The sequence below is a fragment of the Kogia breviceps genome, chromosome 12, assembly GCF_026419965.1.
Source record: "Kogia breviceps isolate mKogBre1 chromosome 12, mKogBre1 haplotype 1, whole genome shotgun sequence".
Classification (NCBI taxonomy): Eukaryota; Metazoa; Chordata; class Mammalia; order Artiodactyla; family Physeteridae; genus Kogia; species Kogia breviceps.
Window position 1 is genome coordinate 143,993 of NC_081321.1, and position 19,187 is coordinate 163,179.

The 19,187-nt window shown below is 55.7% G+C and overlaps 1 protein-coding gene across 3 annotated transcripts; it reads right to left on the minus strand.

The window, feature by feature from the left end:
* Window positions 1–1,363: 1,363 nt before the first annotated feature.
* Window positions 1,364–18,300, minus strand: TUBA8 (tubulin alpha 8). 3 transcript variants are annotated; one of them, XM_059081345.2, is made up of 5 exons: window positions 17,807–18,300; window positions 8,172–8,394; window positions 6,579–6,727; window positions 4,542–5,222; window positions 1,364–1,675 (listed from the first exon to the last, which is right to left on the minus strand). In XM_059081345.2, the coding sequence occupies exons 1-5, from the start codon at window positions 17,954–17,956 to the stop codon at window positions 1,382–1,384; spliced, it is 1,497 nt and encodes a 498-aa protein (XP_058937328.2). In that variant the 5' UTR covers window positions 17,957–18,300; the 3' UTR covers window positions 1,364–1,381. The 3 variants fall into 3 exon arrangements, with proteins under 3 accessions (XP_058937328.2, XP_058937329.2, XP_058937332.1); XM_059081346.2 differs by having other exon boundaries at window positions 17,577–17,942; XM_059081349.2 differs by lacking the exon at window positions 8,172–8,394 and having other exon boundaries at window positions 17,807–17,957.
* Window positions 18,301–19,187: the final 887 nt, after the last annotated feature.

Here is a 19,187-nt window from a genome sequence, read left to right on the forward strand (position 1 = left end):
CCTGCGGGACTTGGTGAGGCGTGACCTTGGGCGAGGGGGTCCTGATGGGCAGAGATCTGGACCCCTCCTCAGCACCACGATCTCCTTCACAGAAGAGCAAGAAAGTGCGGTCTCTCCGAAAACAGTCCTCGGCGAGAGGTTAGCCTCACTTCCTGCCTGGTCTTCCTTTCCTTGGAACATTTTATTCTATTTTCCTCGGGGCCTCCAAGGAATGCAGAGTAGAAACATGTAGGGAAAGTTCCCAATTGACGCGCTGCACATTTAATGCACAGGGACCTGCTATGGGCCCAACCCGGGGTGTCTTATCAGAGGTTTAATCAGAGTAGCCTTTTGATTTTTCCAGAAATCCTACCAGAGCTGCCAACTTCAGGGAAGAGATGCATTAATTTGTCCTCTCCTTTGTAATAAATGGACTTTGCTTCTCCCCACCCTTCATTTTATGAGGCGGCAGCTGGAACCGGACACAGACACCAACGGTGGAAGGAGTGCGGGGTAGCCGAGAGAACAGTCTCGGCCCCCGCCCTTTTGTATCTCCAACACATAAACGCCCTACACCTCAGCTTCTTCATCCATAAAATGAGAAGAATATCCACTTTGTGATGGTTGGGGGTTAGAGATAAGGTATATGTGTATATAAAGCACGGTAGGTATTCTGCTTAAAACCTTCCAAGTTCCAAACAGAAATGCTGTGTTTCACTTAGAGAAAACCTAAGCTCCCTGCGTCCTGGGCAGGATCAGCCTGTGTGCCCCGTGCCCAGTGTGGCTCTTGGTCGCACCCCTCACCTCCACCCACCGGGCCCCCTCACCTCCTCCCTGCTCTTCACACACCCACCCGGCGCGCTCTGACTCCAGAACCTCTGCGGTGGCTCCGAGCTGCACCCGGGTCTCCACGAGGCCTCTTCTCACCTCGCCACCCACTTCTCCGATGGGAGAACATCACTGCTTTTTCGCTTTGATCCCCCCCGTTGATCTGTGTATTTACAAGGGCAGAAGATGGGCTCTTGCTTCTAACTCTAAGTCTGAGAACACTCCGCTTCCAGAATCTCCCCCGCGCCCAGATCTCACCTTTCCGCTCCCCAGCCAGCAGGCTGCGTCTGGGGTGAGCCCAGCCTAACAGAGAGTTTCAAATCCCGCTCAGGTCTCCGCACAGGTGTGACTGGCCTGCACCCTAACCCAGAGACAGTGACTCTCGTTTCCTTTGCTGACACGGAGCTGGGCTCCCCCACGGGACGGTCCGGCAGCGCTCAGCGTCGCGCTGGCCCCGTCACCCGCAGGTACTGGCGTCGGGACCCGGGCCGGGGTCGGCTGCTCTAGGAAAAGCTAAACGTGCTTGCAGGGGCAGCAGGGAATAAAGAGACACAGCCACGAGGAACGTTTGTATTTAAAATTCCTCCCCTTCGTTTTCTTCTTCAAAAGAATCAGTCCCCACTTCCTCATAATCCTTCTCCAGGGCAGCCAGGTCCTCCCGGGCCTCGGAAAATTCCCCTTCTTCCATCCCCTCTCCGACGTACCAGTGCACGAAGGCGCGCTTGGCGTACATGAGGTCGAACTTGTGGTCCAGGCGGGCCCAGGCCTCGGCGATGGCCGTGGTGTTGCTCAGCATGCAGACGGCCCGCTGCACCTTGGCCAGGTCTCCCCCGGGCACGACGGTGGGGGGCTGGTAGTTGATGCCCACCTGGGGAACAGAGGGCGGAGATGCGGCAGTCAGCGGATAACGCAAGCTGGGGCACCTCGGTCGCATGGTGGGTGGGGCAGCAGGCCTGGCTGTGAAGAGGGGGCTCGGGAGGTGGGACGGCGGGCGGGTAGAGAGGCGCATGTGGGAGAGAAAGCAAAGGCAAGCGGCATTGGGCCGGGAAGCTCAAGGGGAGGGGAAGGGCGGTAGAAGCCCTAGTGGGAGACTCAAGCAGACAAATGAGGGTAGGAACAGGGGCTCAAGCAGGGCGCGTGTGCAGTACCAGCAGACGGAGGTTATTATAAGTTCACTCCTTCCAACGGTATCTCAGGCTCCTCTTAGATATGCTGTCAACGGGTTTAGGGCAGTTTCTCTGCCAAGGGTGAAGGGCTGTTTAAAAGATCAGGGAGAGGACTTCCCTGGTGGCGCAGTGGTTGAGAATCCACCTGCCAATGTAGGGGGCACGGGTTCGAGCTCTGGTCCAAGAAGATCCCACGTGCCGCGGAGCAACGAAGCGCGTGCGCCACAACTACTGAGCCTGCGCTCTAGAGCCCGCGAGCCACAGCTACTGAAGCCCGCGCGCCTAGAGCCCGTGCTCCACAGCAAGAGAAGCCACCGCAGTGAGAAGCCCGCGCGCCGCAACGAAGAGCAGCCCCCTCTCGCCGCAACTAGAGGAAGCCCGCGCGCAGCAACGAAAACCCAACGCAGCCCAAACGAAATTAATTAATTAATCAATTTTTTAAAAAGATCAGGGAAATATTCTCAAGCAATAAATAAAGAGATGCCAAAGGTTCTGGGGATGGTGTTAGCATTTACCAGGCCCTCTATCTCTGGGGAGTGGGGTTTCTTGGAAGAAAAGCATGGAAATCAAAGAAAGTCAATTAAAACTCTTGAGGGATGAGCCAATCCCCCAAAATCTGGCAGCATGGAGGGTCCTCCAAGTCGATCCAGCCTAACCTGACGCGGGAGCTACTATCCCGGAAATCTCCTTTCTCCCCACACACCCCCCAAACTGGGGCCAACCCCGGGAACTCCAGGAACCCAGAAGGGGCCTCAGGTGACAACTGTGATAATACTCATGGGACCCTGAGAACCATGGAGCTGGCCCCAGCATGCCTCTCCGCCAGGCCACCAGCTCTTAACTGCCAATCTCTTAAATTCATAGCTTTAAAACGCATGTCCTCTGAGAGGTGGAGGTGGCAGTGGCAGCGGGCTGTACAGCCCAGGTGGGTAACCCACTAAACGAATCCACAGCGATCTATCATTCCTCTCAAACAAAAGTGGCATCTTGGGGGTGGAGGTGATGCTGAGACAGGGGCAAAGGACCAAAGGGAGAAGGGAGAAGGCCGTGCCACATGACATATTTCACTAGACCAGCCAACTCTGCTCTCTTTTCAGCGGTAGCATCCCTTGACCCTGGGGAGGGTGCTACAGGGTGAAGTTCAACACCATCCACCCCCACGGCATGTGCTTTTCTGAGAAGCGGCTAAAGGCTCTAGCACTGCCTTCTCTCTCGGGTCATAACCCCAGAGCTTCAGCTTAAAATAAAGGGGCAAGAATCTGGGAGCAGGCCCTTTTTGTGAATTTCTCCACCACCCTCATATCTCTTTCTTTTTTTCTTTCCTTTTTTTTTTTTTGCCTATTCATTTTACTACTAGCTTGTTTTGTTGTTTGTTTCCATTTAAAAGAAAAAATTCCAACAACCTGGGGGAAGGTCCTGAATGCTTTCGCAAGAGTGACCAGAACTGCCACATACAAATAGGCACAGTCCAGGGGAAAGCGCGCGGCTGGGAGCCGAGCAGGCTGGGGAAGGCTCCCCGCCGTCAGCCTCTCAGCCGAGAAGCCAGCACGAGGCGTCCCGTTTCCGTAAGTCCCAGCAGGGAAAACTGAGACGTGCTCACCTCTGTCTCGAGCAACTGTCACAACCACCTCTGGTGTTCAGCAAACCTCTAAATTATTAAAGGCCTGCCAGGGGTCTAATTAACAGGAACGGTGGCAGCTGCTTTGATGGTGGGCTCGGATGAGACTGTGGGACACAGGACAAAGCAGTCGAGCAGGCACGAGCGCAGGGGCAGCTGCCTGCCCGGCCAGGGCGACATCTGGGGGGGGGGGGGCGGCTTCCAATGCGTGACATCTTCTGGCCCTGGGAGCTGGGGGTCTTCCCTGGCTATTCTGTACCCGCACCAACCCTCAGAGTCTGGTGTTCCCCAGACCGCAGACCTACAACAGGCTCCCAGCTCACTCCCGGTTAGTGGAAATGTCAGGGCTTCATGATGTGAATCACAACCATATGATAACCATGAAATTTCTTATCCTTCCTCTAAATTGATGAAAACTTACAAGGCGAATAATTTTTCAAAATAAACTGGGGAGAGAAGAACACATCTTTTGTCAGAGGAGGGAATTACACCTCTCCGGCAACTGGAATAATCTGGTTACTGCAGGCTCTGGTCTACCGTCAGATCAGAGCTACTGCCACCCAGTCACCCTCTTCATCCCACTTGCACGCAGGTTCGTTCTCGCCCCGTTCACTCCTCCCTGTCAGAGGAAAGTCCTTTCTGCCTGACCTTTGGGATGTCTGCAGGTCTTAGGGCAGGGGCGGCGGAGCCCTTCTCCCTCCTGCACTGGCGCCCTCCCCCTTCCAGTAACCCTCTCAAAATCTCTCCTGACCTAAAATAAGTGAATGAACGAATTAATGAATGAAATCAGTGTTACATTTGGCTTAAGCCCCTCTTCCCATCTCATCCCAAAGCTCCCACGGAATGGGCATCCGCCCAAGACCCTGAGTTTCTGCCTCTTTCTCCCCATCCTTGGTCTCTCCCTCTCTGCTTCTCTAGTGGTCTGTCTCCACCGCGTCACCAGCTCTCACCTTGAAGCCTGTGGGACACCAGTCTACAAACTGGATGGTCCTCTTGGTCTTGATGGCGGCGATGGCGGCGTTCACGTCCTTGGGCACCACGTCCCCCCGGTAGAGCATGCAGCAGGCCATGTACTTGCCGTGACGGGGGTCACACTTCACCATCTGGCTGCTGGGCTCAAAGCAGGAGCCGGTGATCTCGGCCACGGAGAGCTGCTCGTGGTAGGCCTTCTCGGCCGAGACGATGGGCGCGTAGGTGACCAGCGGGAAGTGGATGCGGGGGTAGGGCACCAGGTTGGTCTGGAACTCGGCGAGGTCCACGTTGAGGGCGCCGTCGAAGCGCAGGGAGGCCGTGATGGAGGACACGATCTGGCCGACCAGGCGGTTGAGGTTGGTGTACGTGGGCCGCTCGACGTCCAGGCTGCGCCGGCAGATGTCGTAGATGGCCTCGTTGTCCACCATGAAGGCGCAGTCCGAGTGCTCCAGGGTCGTGTGCGTGGTCAGGATGGAGTTGTAGGGCTCCACCACGGCCGTGGACACCTGGGGGGCCGGGTAGATGGCGAACTCCAGCTTGGACTTCTTGCCGTAATCCAGGGAGAGGCGTTCCATCAGCAGAGAAGTGAAGCCGGAGCCGGTGCCGCCCCCGAAGCTGTGGAAGATGAGGAAGCCCTGCAGGCCCGAGCAGGCATCCGTCTGGGAGCGGAGGACACAAGACAAGGCTCTGAAGACTCCCCCACGGGCCTCTCTGTCTGCCCCACTCTATCCCTCAACATTGTCAAGCGGGCGAAATCAAAACAGCCTTGAAGGAGCAAAAGGAAACACAAAGGAGCCTCGGCGGTCTTGGGAGGAACCGCTAAAATACGGGCAGCAAACCTGCACACACCTCCGGGTCCATGAAGCTTCCAGCCCAGTGGCCTGACTGGACCAGGAATGAGCTTCCAGAACCACGGCGGTTAACGACTTTGCCCCATGAGGGCCCCAGCTCCTTGCCCACTTCCCCAGCCCTAGTCATTTGATCTTGCGGGTACCGCAGACCTACACGTCCCAGTCCCACCTTGGAAGGTGGCTCAGGAAGATAAATGTGTCAGAGAACCTGAGATTTGACATCAACTTTTCCACTTCTGAGTTGTAAAAATTCAAGCAAGTTACTGAACTGAACCCTCCAGACTCATGTTTCTTCTTGGTTAAAGTGAGGACAATAAAAAATATTCATCTCATGAGGTTATTGTCATAATTAAGCAAGGACCTGACAGTTAGCTCTCACCAGAACTAAGAGAATTCATAGGTCACAGAACTGCCCCATTGGCCTTGATCTATGACTGTGTTCAGTCCCGTGGTTCTGAACTTTGGGGGTCACGAACAGCTCTGAGACTGATGAACCCTACTAGCCCTCCTCTAAACAGAAAATTCGGCATCCTTGGCTCCCAAGTAAAGAACCCCTGATCAAGCCCAATCTTTTGCGTTGTACAGGTTAGGAAAGGGGGCTCAAGTCGACAAGTGACCCACCCTGAGCTTTCTAGTCAAAGCAACCCGGCTCAGATCCTGGCCTGGGCACTTTCTAGCTGTGGGACCAAGTTATTGAACCATCCTGGCCCTCAATCTCCCCATTTGTAAAGTTCAAGGACAAGACCTCCTTCGTACCATTACTTAGGGGATTGAACAAAGGAGCGTATTGGACATCGGTAATGGCGTTTGTAAGTGCTGAAATAGACGAACGATATTCCTCTTCTCTTCCAGGTTAAATGCTTTGTTAACCTGTGCCGCCAGGAAGCAAAGAGCTTCGCCTTTCTCACACCTGGGATTTCCCCAGACGCCACCGCAGAGCATCTGTAAGTGCTACCCGGGCATCATCTGGAGGGCAGCCCACAATGTACAGCCAGAGGAAGGGGCGTCAGCCCTGTGAAGGCCTCTAACAGAACATAAGCAGAAATTCCCAAATCTTAGGCATTTACCCTGTAGCCAGGGGTCACGTGCCTCCGCCCGGCCTGCTCAGAGAGGCGAATCCTAGTGCGTCCAGCTCACCAGCCCCCTGCCCTTGTGAACACGTACCAGCTTGCGGATGCGGTCCAGCGCCAGGTCGATGCTCTCCTTTCCCACCGTGTAGTGGCCCCGTGCGTAGTTGTTTGCTGCATCCTCTTTTCCTGAGATCAGCTGCTCTGGATGGAACAGCTGCCGGTAGGTTCCTGCCCGAACCTCATCTGCCAAGACAGGGGACCATCAGTCTCACCACCTGGTTCCCAGAAGAGACGGCTCCCTCCCTTCTAGAATACACATGGCACCCCTACCTACTGAACTCCCTTGAGGTAGAACCAGACAACCCTATAATGCATCTGAGAGGTTAAGAGAATTCCAGGGTAACACAGGCACCAACAGAGCCAGAAGCCCGGGACTCGAGCAGCAATGAGAAGCCAGCTGCTCCACTGGCTGGACCTTAAAAAGCCTTGGGTTTACCAAGCTGGCCAAACACCAAAGGTGACTGCCTCTTCACCCTGATCCCACAAGGTTTCCCTCTTGTTCTTCATTCATGCTGCAAAATTTACCCCAGAATTTAACCTGATTTCACTTGCATCCAAATGTTCCAGGGATACAGAGAAAGATTCAGAATGATGTGCCTGGCTCCTAGGCTCCCCCGGAATTGTCCCAGCCCTAACCTCCATCTCTGGTGGCAACAACACATGTCAGGCATTAGAGATATTTCAGAACAACTTTGAAGCAAAGCTAAGTTCCAGGCTCCAGAAGAGCTGGAGCCCAAGAGAGGCCGCGGGGCCGGGGGCTCTGCTCACCTCCAAGGTCCACGCAGAGTGGGCACACGGCAGACCAAGGTGCCTCAGGCCCCCCCTCCAGCCCCTCTCTTCTACAGGGTCCCTCTACTCCCCCAGGGAGAGCACCCGTCTGTGCAGTGGCCCGGGAAGCTCATCTGCCCTTTCTGTATTTGTACAAGTGCCCACGGGATAGAGGGCCTGGGGTCTGTGGCCCTAGAAACAGTGTTCAGGCACCGCAGGCAGTGCCCAGACGTCCCTGGAGGACTTGTCCACCTTCGCTGGTGAGCAGACTTTGAAGATGAGAAAATCCTGGTGAAGAGCGAGGACTGATCCAGGGGGCCCTGGGGCTGGGGGAGCTGGGAGAGCAAGAATCCTGCCCCAGAGCAAGTCAGAGCTCCTGTTCCCTAAGAGCCAGGTGAGGTGCATTCTAACCGACGGCAGCCTCTGGCTGTAAGAGAAAGTGCCCGCGGCTATTTCGCCTCGTGTGCAAGACGCTGCAAGGTAATCCCAGGCCACCGGGACAGACTGCAATTACTATCGGATCGGAAACATACACTTTGGGAAACTGACTGTCTGAGGGCGTCTTATAATTTCTGGAACTATTTGTATTTTGACCCTTCATATTGAATCAACAGTGTCGGCAGTGTCGGCCTGTCTCAGCAGATCTCAGTGGAGAGCACTAGGTTGGAGCTTTAATGGGGAGCAGGGGTCTGCGATCCCCACTTGGGATCCCGAGACCGCGGAGAACTCGAGGAGCCAAGAGTCATGTGGTGGGGGGCTCCGGGTGAGCCACCGCTTCCACGTGGAGATCTGCTTCCCCAGCCACCACGGCCTCTGCAGTCTGGCGCTGTCCCTGCGCGGGGCCCTGGCCCGCACTCACCCACCACGGTGGGCTCCAGATCGACCATGACGGCCCGGGGCACGCGCTTGCCGTGGCCAGTCTCGCTGAAGAAGGTGGTGAAGGAGTCGTCGTCCTGGACCTTGCGGGCCTGCGCGCCCAGAGTGCCGTCAGCCTGGATGCCATGCTCCAGGCAGAAGAGCTCCCAGCAGGCATTGCCGATCTGGACCCCTGCTTGGCCCACGTGGACGGATATGCATTCCCGCTGCGGGGAGAGAGCAGCCCAGTCAGAGCCCCAGCCCGGCCACGCCTCTGCCCCAGGCCCCCAGGCCCCCAGGCCCCCGCCTCTGAGGACTCGTCCATCCCTGGCACTCAACGGGCAGGACACCCACACCTCCCGCCATGCCATGCCCCAGCCACGTGGGGTCTGGGCACCACGGCATCTGCATGAAGAGTCGGTTCCAAAGAAGCAGCGCAGCTTTGTGGTTTTGCCGTAAAGATTGCTTTCCAGGATGGATCCTTTGTGTCAAGAAAAGGAAAAGGAGGGCAGCTGCGTAGAGGAAACTGGGCTAATTCCAAACCACGAGACTCCTGCACGGATGGAGCCGGTCAAAGGAAGAACCAGCGGGAAGAGCAGAGACCACCCCCAAAGCCACTGCCGCGCTCGGCGCGCTGCTCCCAGTCCTGCTGCAGCCGGAGTCTCGCGGCCGCCGCCGCCACACACACACACACACACACGCACGCACGCACACACACACACACACACATGCGCGCGCTCCCTGTCTCCGCATCACAGAACAGCGAAGCACATGGTGGAGTGTACTTTTGGAGTCTGTATCACGGGTGTCATTAGTGTTCTGGCTACAAATGCAGGAATAAGAAAGGATCAGTACATCAGCGAGGGAGGGCTGGGAGGGGACAAAGTCGGCGCCCCCTGAACTCTGAGGGACTGGAAAGTTCCTCTGTGGCCACCATAACCTGCTCCTTCGCCCACGTCAGGCCAAGTGCTAAGTAAAGTTGACCTTTAGAGTGTCCTTTTCTCCATGTTACTCTGGTGTGAAGCTGCAGTTACCCGATTGGTCCTGGTACTAACAGCTTAGGATGGGGAGGGGTGTGCGTGTGTGTTTGTACTGTGTACATTCGTGTAGTGTGTATGTATGCGTAAGTGTGTGTGTGTGGGTGTGAGTGTGTGAGTGTGTGTTATGGTTTTGCTGGGACGGTGTACCCGTCACCCCCAACACCCCACCGGGGAAGCAGGGGCCCCGCAAGGAGACTGTGTGCTCGAGACGGAGCTGGGCAGGGAAGCATGTGCCTGCTGTGTGGCCTTCTATTCTTAACCGTGACCCGACCTGGCATTTTCCAGCTCCGGGAAACCCAAGCCAGGAGCAGAGCCTCCAGACACCGTGGCTGGGCAAGGGGTATGGGACTCCTGGGACCCTGGGTGTGGGTGCAGGGAAGCCAGCGGTGTCAGGAGCCGGTGCCCTGACGCTTGTGCAACGTGGCACTGCTCCACGACTGTCTCTGTGCCCTGGCCTCTGTGCTTCTGTGAGCCTGGTGGCCAGGAAAGGGCTTTGCTCACAGCTGCCCACACCCCAGGGCACAGATCTTGCCTCTCAGGTTACACGCTGCGCTGTGTGACCTGGGCTGAGTTACGTAAACCCCCTTCATCTGAAAGCATAAGTTACCATGGTCATTTCTGTTGGGGTGTTGTCCCTATCTTTATCTTTATCATCATGCGTTTCAGTATTGGAGCTTCACTCTCCACCTGGAAGAGGCACATGTGGAAAGCCGGAGACCTCAGGCTACGTTCCTCTCACAGTGAAAGGACTTCACCTGCGGACTCAATTCAGGCCTAAGGCAGCAGGGTCCCTTCCCCAGGACCCCCCCATAACCAACAGCTACAGACCAGACCACACCTTCACATGCAGCTGCGGCCTCCTCGGGGGGGTGTGAACTGAGGGGACCCTGGAGAGACCTGAAAGGAGCAGGTCCCACATGTTGCCCTGTGACCCCACCTCCCAACCATCCTCCAGGCATCCCCTGGGCCTTTCTGGAAGGACACGGGGGTATTTCAGGAAGATCAAAGGTCAGAGGAGGAAGAGTAAAGGATCTCAGGGTCCTGCAAACCACCAACATGGTGATACAGAGGATTCCACACCCCTTTAACCTCACGCTGGTCAATGTGCCAGAGTCTCCACAGATGAAATCGGTCACACACACACACACACACACACACACACACACACACACACACAGACACACACACACACACACACTCCTTAGGAGAAGCCGTTTTCCCTGTTACACTAATTCACAAGAGTAACCGGAGGTATAAGATAGACTCAGAAGTAACTGATGGGTCCACGGATGCCTCCAGAAGCGGCCTCTCAGTGCCGTTCTCCCCCAGCAGGAGCCAGGGCTCCCTGGAGGGTGAGGTTCCGGGTCTGGGGCAAAGAATGCACAGGATGACCTGGAACGTCATCGGGGGCCTGAGAGGATAGACGCCGGCAGGTCTCAGACACCAACCAGAAGAGGCCCCACGGCCAAAGGTGTAACAACCTGAGCGTCAAAAAGAGGAACAGCAGCGGCCGACTGAAACAGGATGGACACGTCAAAATCTCCATGTCCTTCGTGGTACTAAGAAACAAAACTCCCACCAAAGAAACGCCTTTGTCCCCATCCAAACAGCCCAGTCGAGGAGGGAAAGCTCTTTTTTTAAAACCGAAGACTCAGCTAGTCAGCGTAGAAGGAATGATATATTGAGAAATACTGCATGTTACAGTCTCTGATTACATAATTGACTTGGACAAGGACTGATGGGGAACTGGATATTCACACAGCACCAAAGAATCACTGTTACTTGTGTTACTTGTGTGTCACAAGGGGAAAATAACTGCAACGGTCACCAGCCTCTGACACTGGGATGGGTCATAAACCCCACAATAGTGAGATAACCTGATGTGACACGGTAGGACACACATGACACCTCCCGTGAAGGCTTCTTGTCAAAAATACTCAGCCTTAACGTATTACACCCTTTGTATGCAGCTCCCACTTTATAGAAAACACAGGGGTCCAAGGGATAAGGGACATTGCAAGAAAACGACATGAATCCAGAAGGTGAGACATTTTACAGGGAAATTGACCCAATCTTTTTAACTCATGAAAAACAAAGGTAAAGGAGAGTCTGACCCACATCAAGAGGAACTTGAGACACATAACATCCACATGGAGTATGTGAATTTTAACCGAATTCTGGTTTGAACAAATCAAAATATGGCGTGGAGGGGGGGGGGACTTCCCTGGTGGCACAGTGGTTAAGAATCCTCCTGCCAATGCAGGGGACGTGGGTTCGAGCCCTGGTCCGGGAAGATCCCACGTGCCGCGGAGCCACTAAGCCCGTGCGCCACAACTACTGAGCCTGCGGTCCAGAGCCCGCGAGCCACGACTACTGAACACAAACACAGCAGGTAAAGTAAACGTGGCAGAAAAATAGTAATTATTAAATCTAGATGATGGATATATGGGTGGCGATACACTACCGTACTTCTCTGAAGGTTTGACGGTTTTCATACTAAAATGACAAAAATTAAAGAAAGGAAACAGAGCAAGAGCCAAGTGAGGGCTCCCCCCACCCTAATGACCCATCGCGAAGGGCCAGGCTCTTCCTGTCCCTTCTCACGTCGTCATTGATCCAACTAACAATGACCAAGAGCCCAGTTTGTCGGGGCAAATGAGAACTTTAAAGTTACGCGAGGGGGGAACTTCCCTGGCGGTCCAGTTGTTAGGACCCGGGTGCGCTCACTGTCGGGGCCAGTGTTCAATCCCTGGTCAGGGAACTAAGATCCCACAAGCCACGCAGCATGGCCTCAATAAATCAATTAATTATGTAAAGTCACGTGAGGAAATCACCAGTGAAATGAAGAGTTAGGTGAGCTCCCTCATTTAACTAATGGTGCTAAGGTCTGTGCACCATTTGCACCTGCTCTGAGGGGACAAGGGCCCCACGGCTCCTCTGGCCACTCTGCCTCGTTGCGACCCCTCCTTCCTGCCTGCAGGCTCTACACAGGAAAATGCAAAGCACCCCCAGTGCTGACGGCCTGGGGGCCAGCCCTCATGCCCAAGACAGGTCACCCATCTGCCACGACCAGGGACGTGATGTGAGCTCAGAGCCTTCAGGATTCTAGAGCCGCGCTGGCCTCACGGATCACCGAATATGATTCCCACCCCATTATTTTACAGGTGAGAAAGCTGAGGCTCGGAAAGGTAAAGAGGCAGATTGGAAATTTCACAGGGCAAGAGCCTGGCCCCAAATGCAGGTCTTCTGACCTCGCCCGAGTCCTCTCCTTGACAACAGCCACCCCCCTGCCTCGTTTGCACTCTTAACCCCCTGGGCCCTGGTGGGCCGCACCGACAGCAGCACAAGCCTGATAGTAGAGAGCAAGGCAAGCTTGGAAGGCAAAGCTCCAAACCAGAAAAAGCTCCACCGCAGAGAAAAACAGACTCACGGTGGGAGTCTCTGAAAATGGGCCACCCTCCCTGGAAGACCAGGACTGTTTCTCCGGGTGGTGAGTACCGAGGCTGGGCCCGGGGTGAGCTGACTCAGCAGAGGGCATTTACATCATGTGTTTGCTCCAAACTCATGTTTCAGATTCCCTCTCCGGCCGGGCAGAGCTCCTCCTTTCTCTCTGACACTGTTCCTCCCTCAGTTCTATTTTGACTCTGGGCTTGTAGGGCTCAGGCCAGCTTTCTGCTCCTGGGCCCCTGAGATGAAGGGGGTCCCGCCAGGGCTGCTGGAGCCTCTGGCCCAGCGGTCCAGGGGGTGAAGGTGAGGGAGCTGAAGAGACCTAACCCAGGAGCGCCCTTCCTTGAGGAAAGCATGACACCCCTCCCCAGCCCTAGTGCTGGGTGGCTCCCAAAGTGACCTGCTCTGTTGGTTCCTGCAGCACAGAGCTACTGTCGTTGTCTGCAAGAAGAGGCCTCAGGAGGGGCTGAGCCAACTCCCACTGGCCCTTCAAGTCACTCACTAATCGTCCCCTCCTGCAGAAGCTCTGGGAGGCCCCGCCCCACGGCGCACGGGCTGCCTCGGACCCCGCCTCCCCGCGCTCTTTCGCTTTTCTGACTTACCCGGGGGAGAGCAAGGAGCTCCCACTTCCTGGCCAGATACTCAGCATCGAGTACAGGGCTCGAGGGGAGGTTGGAAAGAAAACACTGCCCGGGCTTAGAGTCCATCTAACAAGGAGGGGAGTGGCCAGGGCCTGAGACGTAACAGGAGCTCAAAGGAGAAAAGACAGCTTGCAGCTTGGTTTCCCCCCAGCAGGGATATTTGCAGACATCTTGGAGAACGTAGATGTGCCAGCAGGTTTTTCAGCTGGATTTTGGAGCGGTGTGAGTGAGAGGCGGGAGAATTTAGGGCAGGTCCCACAAACTGCTTAGTTGGTCCGAAGTGGAGGCTTGTGAAGGCAGAGCAGCAGAGCTGCCCACGAGCATCCCCCCCGGGCAGGGTGCCCAGTTCTGCGGGACGGCAGAAAAAAAGACACTCCAGAGCCTGACAGTCCTCTTATAACTCCACTGCAAGAAATCTTTCCTCAGGTCCACCTTATATTATTTCTGTTTTCATAGTAATCGTTTCCTTTTCATTTGCTCTCAGACGACTCAGGTCAGCTCACTGCAATCCTCTGCAGAAGCAGGGTTTGTAGCTTTAAAAATAGTTTCGAACTATCACAAAACAGTGAAACTGGCATATTATCTTGGAAGGGACCTGACAGTGTAGGCCGGTGAAAACCTGAGACCAGGCCACCTACCCCGACCACCTGTGGGTCAAGGGCCACACAGTTGCCTTCAGGAAGCATATTTTTAGCCCCAATTACTTCTAGCTGTCAGGCTAGGGTAATAAATCACCTACACTTCAGGATCTAGGTCAGAGATGATAGGTAAAAAGTAGAGCCAGAGTTCCAGAGGGATAATTAAAGTAAGAACAACGTGGTTCACAAAAGATTGCACTATCTCTGCTCAAAATCCTTCAATTAGAGCATATTTGGACTCAAAGAATAGATAGCAAGCCAGAAACAGCAGGAACAGAGTCAACCTAAGTTAACACCAGGCTACAGGCACTGCAGCAGGGCAGTAACGGGGGTGGCAGTGACGGCCCTCGGGAGTGGCCAGGGCTGGTCGTAGACTCAGACTCTCCAGACCCTTCGAGGCCAAAGGCCCTTGAGCTTCAGCCGACACTGGGGTCAAGTGCCGGAGAGAGCGAGCGGGTGTTAATCCGCAGCACACGGCGCCCACTCTTCTCCTGGTCTCTTCATCTGGGAGAAATGCTAACGGGACGACGCCGGCGGGCGACGTCGCCACAGAGGCCACAGACAGTCCTGTCAGTCCCGTGGTGGCCAAAGGGAGGGAGCAGCGGGTCTGCTCTGGCTCCAAGAGCCACATCCTCCCCCCACTGCATCCCTAGCCCTATACCCACGAGCTCCTTCCTCCTCAAAAATTACCGTAACTTTCTCTCTTTCTCTCAGGGTCACCGAGCCACAGCTTCACTCCCGGGCTTTGCGCGGGCCCGACCGGGGCCCAGACGCTCCCTGTGGACACAGTGCCTGGGGGTGGGGCCTCCGCTGCCACCCGGAGCACGGGCCCAGGGACCTCTGGGGACCCGCACTCAGTGCCCGCAGCCCCCGGGGGGCTCGGAGTCGGGAGCTAAGCCCGGGCCCTGTGGGGCTCAGCCACGCCGCCCGCTCGGGGTCTGCGGAGGCCTGTGGACCCGGAAGCAGCATCCACCTCGCCCCCAGGACACTCTGCCTTCTAGCTGCCCTTTTCCGCAGGAAGACAGGCTCTCTGTCGCCATCTGATGCCAGTTCCCACCTGAACTCACGCCCCCCCCCGCCCCACCAGGCGTGCAGTGAGGAGGCTGTGCTCTCAACGGCCGCCGTGAACCACAGACACGTTCTCTGAGGCCTGGAATCACTGACACCGAAAAAGGTGTCACAGTCTCAGTCCCCAGGAGACCTGCTTACCAGAGGGACCCTGGGAGCAGATGGGAATGCTCAGGTACAGGGTTAGTTCTAAAAGCCTCACCTAGAAACTACAGACACGCTGCGTCTATCCTCAACATGGGCAGCCTTCCCCAGCCCTCAGGAGGGAAGCCCAGCCACTGGAGGAAGGAAAGTCCCTTCAGCGCGGGTGGGACTCTGCGTCCAGCTGTGCAGATGTGTCAGCCTAGCCTTTCAGGAACGAGTCAAGGGGCTTTAAAAAAGAGGTTCTGGGGACTTCCCTGGTGGCGCAGTGGTAAGAATCCTCCTGCCAATGCAGGAGACACGGGTTTGAGTTCTGGTCCAGGAAGATCCCACATGCCGCGGAGCAACGAAGCCCGTGCACCACAACTACTGAGCCCACGTGCCACAACTACTGATGCCCACCCGCTCTAGGGCCCGCATGCTGCAACTACTAAGCCTACGTGCTGCAATTACTGAAGCCTGAATGCCTAGAGCCCGTGCTCCGCGACAAGAGGAGCCACCACAATTAGAAGCCCGCACACCACAACAAAGAGTAGCCCCCGCTCGCCACAACTAGAGAAAGCCCGCGTGCAGCAACGAAGGCCCAACGCAACCAAAAATAAATATCAATCAATAAATAAATTTAGATTCTGTGAGTGTGAAATGGTCAATAAAAAATGTTTTCTGGGCATCCCTGGTGGCGCAGTGGTTGAGAGTCCACCTGCCGATGCAGGGAACATGGGTTCGTGCCCCGGTCCGGGAGGATCCCACGTGCCGCAGAGCGGCTGGGCCCGTGGGCCATGGCCGCTGAGCCTGCACGTCCGGAACCTGTGCTCCGCAACGGGAGAGGCCACAACAGTGAGAGGCCCGCGTACCACACACACACAAAAAAGTTTTCCCATCAAGACAGGGCTGCCCATGTACATAAACATTCCAAATAGAACCTGCTATACAAAATTCAGTGTTTCAAAATAAAGGTATTCTGCTTCCAAAATATTCAGCCATAGGTTTTCAGTTAAACAGCTTTCAAATTCTTTAGCACATTTAAAATAAGGTTTTACTTTACATTTTTTGGTTTATTAGGTATTTTCAGAAACTGGCCTATTGAATGCCCGTTGAACTTTGCTCAGAGAGCTGGATGAGGATCGTGGGACCCCCTCTAAGACTCACTACAGCTCTCAGGTCAGAATTAAAACACGCAAGAGACAGCACTTTAAAAATTATAAAGTACTAGCTATGTGCTAGATATTATAAATATTAAATATCAAATCTTGAGTATGCTGCCTAGGATTTGCTTCAAAATAACAGGGAGAGAGGGGAAGGGGAGTAAATGAAGCAAGACTCATCATAAGTAGATAACTGTTGAAATTGGATGAGGCATATACAGGGTTCATTATAACACTCTTCTTTTGTATATGTTTGGAATTCTCTGTAATAAAAAGTTTAAAATAATAAAGCTAGGTGGAGCCTTGAAAATTTGAACCATAAGCCCTCTTCATTTTGTAGATGAGAAAAACCACTTCAGAGAGGTTAAGTGACTTTCTTGAAGTCACACAGCTAGCTGCAGAGACAGGAGCCAAAACTCTGAACTCTCAGCTCAGCTCCTTCCAGGGCCCCGCACCAGGGGCCTCAGGCAGGAGTGGATTCCTCTGGCCACGAGGAGGCTGCTCTGGGGAGGGAGGGTGCGGGACAGACCTGGACTAGACTCAGCAGAGCTGGGGCCAGAGCCAGGGGCCCTGGGCACTCTCCAGAACGAGCAGAGGCCGGGAGGAGGGCAGCCCTCACCTGTCCTGCTGGTCACTGACACCCGGGCAAGAGTGCGGAAAGCCTGACCTTGGCCTGTGAGGCTGCTCGCTCCGCCCCCTTCCCCACCCAACCTTTCCATCCGCCTCCCGGTGGCGCAGACAGCCGGGCTCTGGAAGAGGAGATTTCTGGTTTTCCAGGCGTCCGTCTGGGCAAATGTATCGGAGGCAAATTTTACCCAGCCCAGGGCGCAGGGGGTGAAGGGAGGAGGTGGGGGAGGTCCTCTCCAGCAAGTAAGTCCGCGAAGGAGATGGACAGACCAGAGGGCAGGGTAGGAAACCACAGGTCTGAAGCCCCACCCCACCCCCGGCCTCCTGGAGGGAGAGCCCTGTAGGCCAGGGTCCTCTGGCTTGGACCACCGGAAAAACTGGGGAGCTGGAGCGGGTGCCGGGGGCCTGGGAAGCCCAAGCCAGATGGCCGGGGTTGGGGAAGGAGAAAGAAGCCCCCGGGCGTGAGGCTGTGACGCCCTAAGTGCCCTGACACGTCCGGGGCTCTGTCACATTTGGCTGGGTATAGGGACCTGACCGCCCCCAGCCGCCGGGAATCCCTGGACTGCCGGCCCCTCCCCCACTCGGATTCCTGAGTCGCCCCAAGGTGACGCCTCAGAGCCTCACCTCTTCCGCACCGGCCCCCCATGTCCCCTTCTCCTCACCTGAGTGCGCACATCTCCCTTGGGTCCCTTTAAGGGGCGACTCGCCCCCGTCCCTACTTTCTCTCTACGAGAAGGGGCACCGGCACAGACCCCTCGACCCCGAACTGACACCCCCAGGAGACTTCGAACTCCGCAGATCTCAAGCGACGGCCGCCAGCCCCCGCGTAGCTGCGGCCCTGCGCTGGGCGCCGCGGACCCCCAAGCCCCAGCGCCCGGCCCGGCAAGCTCACCATCGCGGCCGCTCCGCTCCCGTAGCCCGCTCGCTCCCGGCTGGGCCCGCCCACGCCAGCCGCTCCAGATACAGCCGCCTCCGCTGTTGTGACACTGCGCGGGAGGGGGCCGGGGACAGACACGCTGGGCCGGCAGCTGCCCTGCGGCATCACAGTGCCGGCGAGGGAGGGACCGGGCAGGTCACAATCGCTCCTCCCCGCCCACCCGCGGCTCGGGTCTCTGCCCGGGCGCCGCACACGCGGGGTTGCGCGCGTTCCCACGCTATGCTCTGTAGCATCAGCCTTTGTAATTCCAGCCGCTCAGGAAAGAAATGTAAAGTGCTGTTAGAGTGAACGTTCACGGTCCCCAAACTTTCATCCTCTTCCTGCGGCCGGGAAGGACGGGACCAGGCAGGAAAGGCACCTGCTTGGGGCTCAGCTCGCGCGGTCACCCCCAACCCGGGGCAGGGTACCGGGTGGGAGGGACGGGCTCCGAGCTCAGCTCTGCTGCCGCGTCAGCCTTGGCTGAGTGGGGGGTGGAGCCTCTGCTCTGAAGCCCGCCGCACCTCCATCAAGGCCGGCCTGGCTACGGGGGGATTAACTGAGATAAGTGTGCCGTGTAAAGTTAGTCTACTCTGAAGCCATTTTGGTAAATTACCCCAACAGTGTTAAGTTAGTACTCCTTCAGGGTGATGCCAGGTTCCATTCAAAATTTATTTACAACCTGCTCCGGTGGAGAAGCCATTGTCTTCCGAAACCTTGGTGTAGTTGAACTGAGTTACTGCGTTGTGACCTGGAGTTCACCGTGAAAAGCGTCACCCAAGCAAAGTCATGGAGTTTTTTGATTATTATGATGATTGTTGGCGCATCCTATGCAATATATCTAAATTGGATTATGGTACCAGATATAGATGGGAATGAAGCTTGTGTATCATCCATTATCATGTGTAATAAATAAACAATTTAATACCCTCTTGAAAAAAAAAAATTAGTGAGACGCTAGCAGGGGCTCAGTGCGCCCTCTGTCCCTGTTCTACTCCTCCCTCCACGATTATTTTCAAGTTGCTTTCTTGATCCACTTCTCATCGCTCCCTCTTCTTACTTTTAAGCCCGGAACGTGCACAATGATACCAGGATTCTGGCTGCCTCTTTGCTCAGTAGTAAGCCTTCCTCTCGGTGGCCACAAGTGATGTTGAAGGGCCAGGGGCTTGCCCCGCTTCCCCTGGTGGGAGGGGGTGGGGACAATGGGTCTGGCCCTCTTTTCACACTTCAGATTTTGTGCACCTTACTGACCTTCCCTCACTCTCCCCTCCCCTCCCCAGTTTAGTGGTGGGCAGGGCCGTCATTGATCCTTGGTCTCAGTGCAAACTTCCCCACCAGAGTCCATGCAGTGCTAAAGAGA